The sequence below is a fragment of the Cryptotermes secundus genome, unplaced genomic scaffold, assembly GCF_002891405.2.
Source record: "Cryptotermes secundus unplaced genomic scaffold, Csec_1.0 scaffold62, whole genome shotgun sequence".
Lineage (NCBI taxonomy): Eukaryota > Metazoa > Arthropoda > Insecta > Blattodea > Kalotermitidae > Cryptotermes > Cryptotermes secundus.
The window spans coordinates 428,719-435,713 of record NW_019727786.1 but is presented as its reverse complement, the minus strand read 5'-3'; the positions used below and the strand labels follow the sequence as shown (position 1 = coordinate 435,713).

Genomic DNA, 6,995 nt, shown 5'->3' with positions numbered 1-6,995 from the left:
AACTTTAACGCAAGACAGGCATATGTAACAATGACTTAGTGCTCTTAAACTCGTGTGTCATTAAATACAGTTCTCCTGACAACAGGCCAGCGAAAAATCTAACAATCTATGGCAAAACCATCAATTATTATGGGCGTTATAGGTGTGCAGCTGGACGAAACATACACGTTGAACCCCCCAGACGATTTAAATACCTGACGAAACATACACGTCAAACCACGCTGAACGGATAATAACCTAGACTCTCATTGGCAGACATTTTTATATTCTCTCTAATAGTTTCCCAAGCTTTATTAACATCCACCTCATTGTCCAAGTTTTCCAAAGCCGCGAACCTATTTGAGATTTCAACACAGTACTGCTCTTTACCCTCTACCTCATTTAATTTCTTGACATTGAACCTCTCCATATGAACTGTGCGTGTTATTTGTTTGCTCACTGCCAGGCTTACCCTAACCTTTGCCACAACCGGGTAGTGGTCAGTATCACAATCTGCTGTCCTGAATGATCGGACATCAAGTATACTTCGAGTGCCGTCTCCTATCTATCAAAATATGATCTATTTGATTGTGTATCTTCCCATCAGGAGATGTCCAAGTAAATTAATGGATGTTACGATGTGGGAACATTGTAAGATTTTTTGATGTGGCAGAGTTTACTACTCTAACTCCATTATCATTACTAATTTCATGCAAACTCTCATTCTCAGTCGTTGGTTTGAAAATGTCTTCCATCCATACTTTGGCATTGAAATCTCCTAACAAAATTTTCATAGGGTACTTCGGGAATTTATCAAATACATGTTCTAGTTCATCATAGAATCTATCCTTTATGTCATCAATTTTATCTTCTGTTGGGGCATGAACATTCATAACAATGATATCACACAAGCGACCTTTTAGTATTATATATGATATCCTATCACAAATAACTCTACCCTCTTAACTGCTGATACTATTCTCTTATGTATGAAGAAACCTGTACCTAATTCATGATTATCATTCCCCTTTCCATAGAAAAATGTATAGTCTCCTGCTGGCACGATGCCACCTCCATCCCATTTGACTTTCTGTACTCCGCTAAATCTAACTTATATTTTAAGATCTCTTCCACCACTGCCCTGAGCGAACCTGTCCTATACAAACTTCGAACATTCCAAGTGCCAAATCTCATATCCATTTTCTTTAGCTTAGGTCGTTTATCCAAGGAATCTGTCCAGGTCCGAGGCTTTGTGCTCATTTTTGTAACATACTTATTTTTTTATGGTGAGGAGTTGTTAGCCTCACGACCAATGCCCAAGCTGGAGGGCCACCAATTTTCGGCTGTCTGCGACTGCTTATTCAATATATTCATGGCTTCCCTCCAAAACTGGAGGGCATCTCCTCCATCTGCAACTTGAGGACGTGCCATGTCGTGGTGACAAGGGACCCCACCTAACATGGGGGAATACATTCTTAGCCTTCAAAATTCACCATTTAACATTATAAAACTGATTAGCTCTTTCTAAGGGACCCAGTAGAGTAGGTGTTGCCCGTCACCTGAGGACAGAAACAGATCCAGTTTTCAAAACATTGTGTTTTATAGTATCTAGAATATGAGATGATGGACAAAGTTAAAAAACCCAATAATTCTGAGTATTATTCACCATCGTCAGAACCCTTTAGAATCTACCACTGCCTGTTTTGCTACAGAGAGCCTTTTTAAAATGCAAAGGCAGTTCCATCATTACGTCCATCTTGACACTCAGTTCAATAAATATCATACTTTGGAATGTATAAAACCTCATGAGGTTTCAGATGTGTCTGAGAAGAGGGTCACATCTATTTTTAAGCCTTACAACTGTTTTCTGACCACATAGGCCTGCCTCACTGCTGTTAGCTTTGAATGCTATGATTTTCATAGGTCTGTGAGCTGTTGTTGCCTTACCCTGCAACAAACTAAATACCACTTTAATTTTGACAGCAAACCTGTTCTTCTGTTGCAGCACCGTGTCATAATCTGCTGCAACATAGTGATGACAGCAAGCATGTCATCCGTTGCATTACTATTTATATTTTAGCCTGCACTGACTGACCCGAGCTTTGATTGGTGACCTGTTGCATATGGTGCTCTGAAGACTGTTGCTCTTGTCGTGATGGTTGATGTTGATGGAGGTGCTGAGAGCAGCTGCAAACGATCAGTCAGGACAACTCACAGCTGACTGTTGGCCCTCGTTACATAGCCTTGGCATGGACTGCATAGATGATATGTGTATTTGTTCATGCAGAAGTGTTCACCATGCAGTTGCCTAGCAACAGCCATCTCTTTTGTTCCGCTGTCCCATCTTTCGGTCATCATGTCACAGTATGGTTGCTACCTGCACTAGCTTTGCAGCCAATAGTAGACAGTATGGTGGATATACAATATAGTTGATGTAGGATTTGAGTTTCTCACAGTGGCCATCATGAAGAGTTCTGTCTTCTCGGAAATAATGCAATGTAATCTGTTTTCTGCATGCTTGGCTTGCTCTGCAGCCCTGAATATAAGGTGACATGATCCTCTGAAATGTTTGAATTTCAGCAGAATATACAGTGTTATGTCCCAAAAGGTAGAACTGTTAATATGGTTTATATCTTCACAACAAAGCATGCCACCAATAGCAGACAGTACAATGGGTATGTATGCAACGAGGGATACCGTTTGATAATACAGTCAATATGTGCACATCTAGGTGTGCCACCAGTAACAGAGAATATGATTAATATCTGCATAAAAGGGCATACTGACCAAGTACCCAAGAGCAGATTTGACTGAACTATAGTAATGCAGTGTTTGAAAAATATGTGTTTGTTACATTAGTTGTTTGAATTTTATTTTCAGAGGTGAAGGCAGGCGGGCTGGGAGAAGTGAAGATCGGGAAGGCAGAGATGGTAGAAGCACTAGAAATGGAAGAAGGTAATTATGTGGCTTCATTAATATGAAGTACAATATATTTGCAGGGTTAACAAATCTTGATATATTTCATGAGAAAATGAAAATATCAGTAGAAAATACAGAATGTGTATGTAACTTACGGTCTATACGTTGTGCGTTCAAGTTCTAAGGTCTCCGATTTTTTTCTCACACAATAATCATACAAAAAATTTGAAACTTCTGTCACTTTTCAACGTAATCTCCCTGCAGCCATACACATTTTTCACAACGTCGACGCCATGATTCCATGGCTGCTGCAAACGCTTCTATAGGAGTCTGTTTTGACCATTGGAAAATTGCTGATGCAGTAGTGGATTTAAAAATGGCATCCATGTCTCATCCATTGTCACAGTTGATGAAAAGAAAGTCCCATTCATGCCTTCATCACGTGTCAGCATCGCGTGGCAAATTGCCATGCGTGCAGCCTTGTGGTCATCCGCCAGAATTCGTGGCACCCACCTGGAGGACACTTTCCGCATTCGCAGGTCTTCATGCAGGATTTTGTGCACAGATCCCATGGAAATGCCAACTTTGGAAGCGATGTTTTCCACACTCAATCGGCAATCCTCCAAAACAACTTTCTCAACTCGCTCGACCATGTTGTCAGACCGGCTGGTGCGAGGCCGAGATTGTTTTGGTTCGTTGTCACACAATGTTCGGCCTTCTTTGAACTGTTGCGCCCACGAACGCACATTTTTCACATTCATGACACCATCACCACACGTCTCACTCAACTGGTGATGAATTTCAATGGGTGTCGCACCACGCAAGTGGAGAAACGAATGATTACTCGCTGTTCTTGTAACGAAAACGTGGCCATTTTAAGTATCAAAAACACTCCTTACTCTCGCCGCTACCACTAGAGTTCTGTGTGCCATAGAGTGCTGCCATCTCTGTCACGCATTCACAAAGAGTGCACACGTATTTTAAACTAAACCGCATGTGTCTATCTGCTCCCAGTCCTGAGAAAAAAAATCAGAGACCTTAGAACTTGAACGCCCCTCGTAGTGTATAATAATTTTAATCTTTTCTGAATAGTTTTTCCATGTTCAAAATGAGTAGAAAGTTTTGTTCTTCAGCGAAATATGTTCTTCTCAGGTGATACATGTCCTGTATGTTATGATTTCTCTCTCAGTTTGTAGCACTAATAAGTAGCAACTTGAACTAAATTTTTTCTGTTACACAGTGTAATATAAACACAAATTTAGAAAACAGCTGCAGCACTCAACTGAATCAGCTGTTGTTACCATCGGTGGGTCCCTTGACTCTTTAGTCTGTCAGGAAAATGGCTTGCATAACCTATACAGATGAAAATTCTAGGCATATGCATTTCCGTTTCATTTAATATGTTGGATATTTGGTTGGAGGATTAGATCATTAAAAGACCTGTCCTTACGCAAGAGGACACAGGACCGCTTAAAGAAATGTGTGGCCTGATTGGGATTGAGTCCGCATTACCAGAGTTAAGGTGATCCAGACCATTCATGCTTGAGAGGATGTGATAACCGTCATCAGATCCCGTTCTAAACTAGTGACATCTAACTTGTTGGACAAGTTGTATCTGCTTACTGTCCCTTAACATGTTTCTGCAGTCTTTGGAAGTAATTGTATCCTTGGAAATATCACTTGCCCTTTTGTAAGTGGGATTTGAAATGTACCTTTTAAAGTTTTACTTTGACAGGTCCCCTTCATATATTTTAATTTATTGTGTCCTAACACCAAGCCTGTTTCATGCTACAGCGAGAGACCAGACAGTGACCCCACATCTCTGCTTTACTGATATCTTTAGATTAAACTTATCACTGTTGCCATTGAAGTGCAGTTGCCAGTACATATAATATGCCTCTTAAATTAAGACAAAAGTGGTTAGTCACTTAATTAGAAATAGCCATTTTTCAATGCAATTTGTGTTTAAAGTGTGTTTATTACTTTTTGTTTAGTGTACTTGAAAGAAAGAGGAACCGATGGGGGAATGAAGAAGAGAATTCTACAAGTACAAGTCGTCCAATTAAGCAGGAGCCAAATATTGAAGGAGAAGGTCTGTATGAATGGGGAAAGAAACCTGATCCTTCAAAAAAGTTTCTTCCAGGAGAAAAGGATAAACCAAATTTTGGCTTGTCAGGAAAATTAGCAGAAGACACAAATACTGTCAATGGTGTTGTTATCAAGTACAGTCAGCCTCCAGAAGCTCGTAAACCTAAAAGGCGTTGGAGGTTCTACCCATTCAAAGGTGATAAAGGTCTTCCAACATTGTACATACACAGACAGAGTGCGTACCTTATAGGCAGAGACCGAAAGGTAGCAGATATTCCTGTAGATCATCCATCATGCTCAAAACAACATGCTGCTCTGCAGTACCGTCTGGTGCCATTCAAACGTGAGGATGGAACCATGGGTAAAAGAGTGAGGCCTTATGTCATTGACCTTGAGTCATCAAATGGAACATATGTGAATAATGTGAAAATTGAACCCAAGACATATGTAGAATTGCTAGAGAAAGATGTACTTAAGTTTGGTTACAGTTCTCGTGAGTATGTCCTACTGCATGAACAGAGCAAAGATGAACAGTTGGATGATGATGTTGCAGTGCAAGAGACTCCAGAACGTGTGTGCACAAACTAGTGGCAATTTTGTATGCAGAAGTGTGGTGCAAAATAAATTAACTGGAAACATAAAAGATTTTAAGTCGTTTGCTGGTTCTGTGATGGCAAGTGACTATAGGAAATGAGAGGTATTAACTGAATTAATATAATAGAATAAAATATTGATCGACTGTAGTGTAGTTGGCTGAGGCACTATGCTACAGGCTGGAAGGTTTTGCGGGTTTGATTCCTGATGAGTTCGTTGGATTTTTCACTTGCCCTAATCCTTTCAGCCACAGTACAGCCCAGGGGTTGACTCATCCTCTAACCACCTCTTCCTGATGGTAAACAGTGGCCGGCACATCATGTTGACAACCTCACAACCACATGAGCCATTTGTCTAGAAAATGTGGGAGCCTCGATGTGTCACAACCCAATGGGCCTCCATTGCCTGTTACAGGGACAGCTTTACCTTGGACTGTAAAACTTCTTTCAGAATATTTAAACTTGTATGTATATTCATGGTGTTGAGTTTAGTGTTCACTTTGAATAAAAATACAGACATATTTAACATTTTGCTGTGGAAGATATTTTTTTACTTGCAATCATGTTCTTATTTGATGTTGAAGATATTTTTTTTACACACACATGCATACATGTCATTTTCTAATGTATAATTTTTGCCAGGCATTCATTTGCATTGTATATTGAAGTTAATCCATTTTGACACACATTACAGTTGCCATCTTTAGTGTGAATGAGTTGGAAGGAGGATGTGGCCCAATGTATAGGTCTCACAATGGAAGAAAAGGTGAGGATGTGAAGTGTGGTTTTATCCAGTGGCAGTAGGCCATAACCCAATACGTAAGTCTCACAGCCCCATAGGGCATGTTACTACCTATTGGAAAGTATTGTAATCTGAGATGCATCCTGTTCTATTCTTCATTCTGAAGGTCTCTTGCTTCCATTGCTTCTGTACCATTGTGCCATCCTTATTTATTTCTGCCACACTTTTTCTTGAGCAGAGAAGTCAATTCCACATGTGTTAAGCCATCTTGTCAAAGACATCTATAAACAAACCTTTCTGTTTCATTTGACTCCTTTACAGTATGTCTCCTCTGTTTTTGTAATCTCCTGTTTATCCTTATTCCTTTGTTGCTAGAGTGTCAGTGTTAGAATTCCATGTAGTGTCCTCTTTTTTTTATTATTAATATTATTATTAGTGGGGTGAGACTGAGTCCACTTCGTACTGCAGCCACTACTGGCCTACTGTGTCAGCCCCAGATGATAGATGATGGTAATTGTGGAGCAGTTGGTGGACTGAAGATTGGCAGAGGAAACTGAAGTACTCAGAGAAAACCTGCCCGAGGGCCACTTTGTCCACCAAAAACCCATGACCTGACCCGGGCCACCGCAGTGGGAAGCCAGCAACTAAACTTCTGAACTATGGCATGGCTTTTT

General features: G+C 40.3%; 1 protein-coding gene across 3 annotated transcripts in view; it reads left to right on the top strand.

Annotated features, from left to right (window-relative positions):
• Positions 1–6,327, top strand: part of LOC111864915 (smad nuclear-interacting protein 1) — a 13,078-nt gene extending 6,751 nt beyond the window's left edge. The window contains exons 3-5 of one of the 3 annotated variants that reach the window (XR_002842871.2): positions 2,860–2,934; positions 4,893–5,683; positions 6,274–6,327. Coding sequence is in view for 1 of the 3 variants with exons in the window: in XM_023852529.2 (XP_023708297.1) it covers positions 2,860–2,934; positions 4,893–5,574 (757 nt within the window). In the remaining 2 variants the exon portion in view is untranslated. The other 2 variants (XR_002842870.2, XM_023852529.2) reach the window with 2 other exon arrangements.
• Positions 6,328–6,995: the final 668 nt, after the last annotated feature.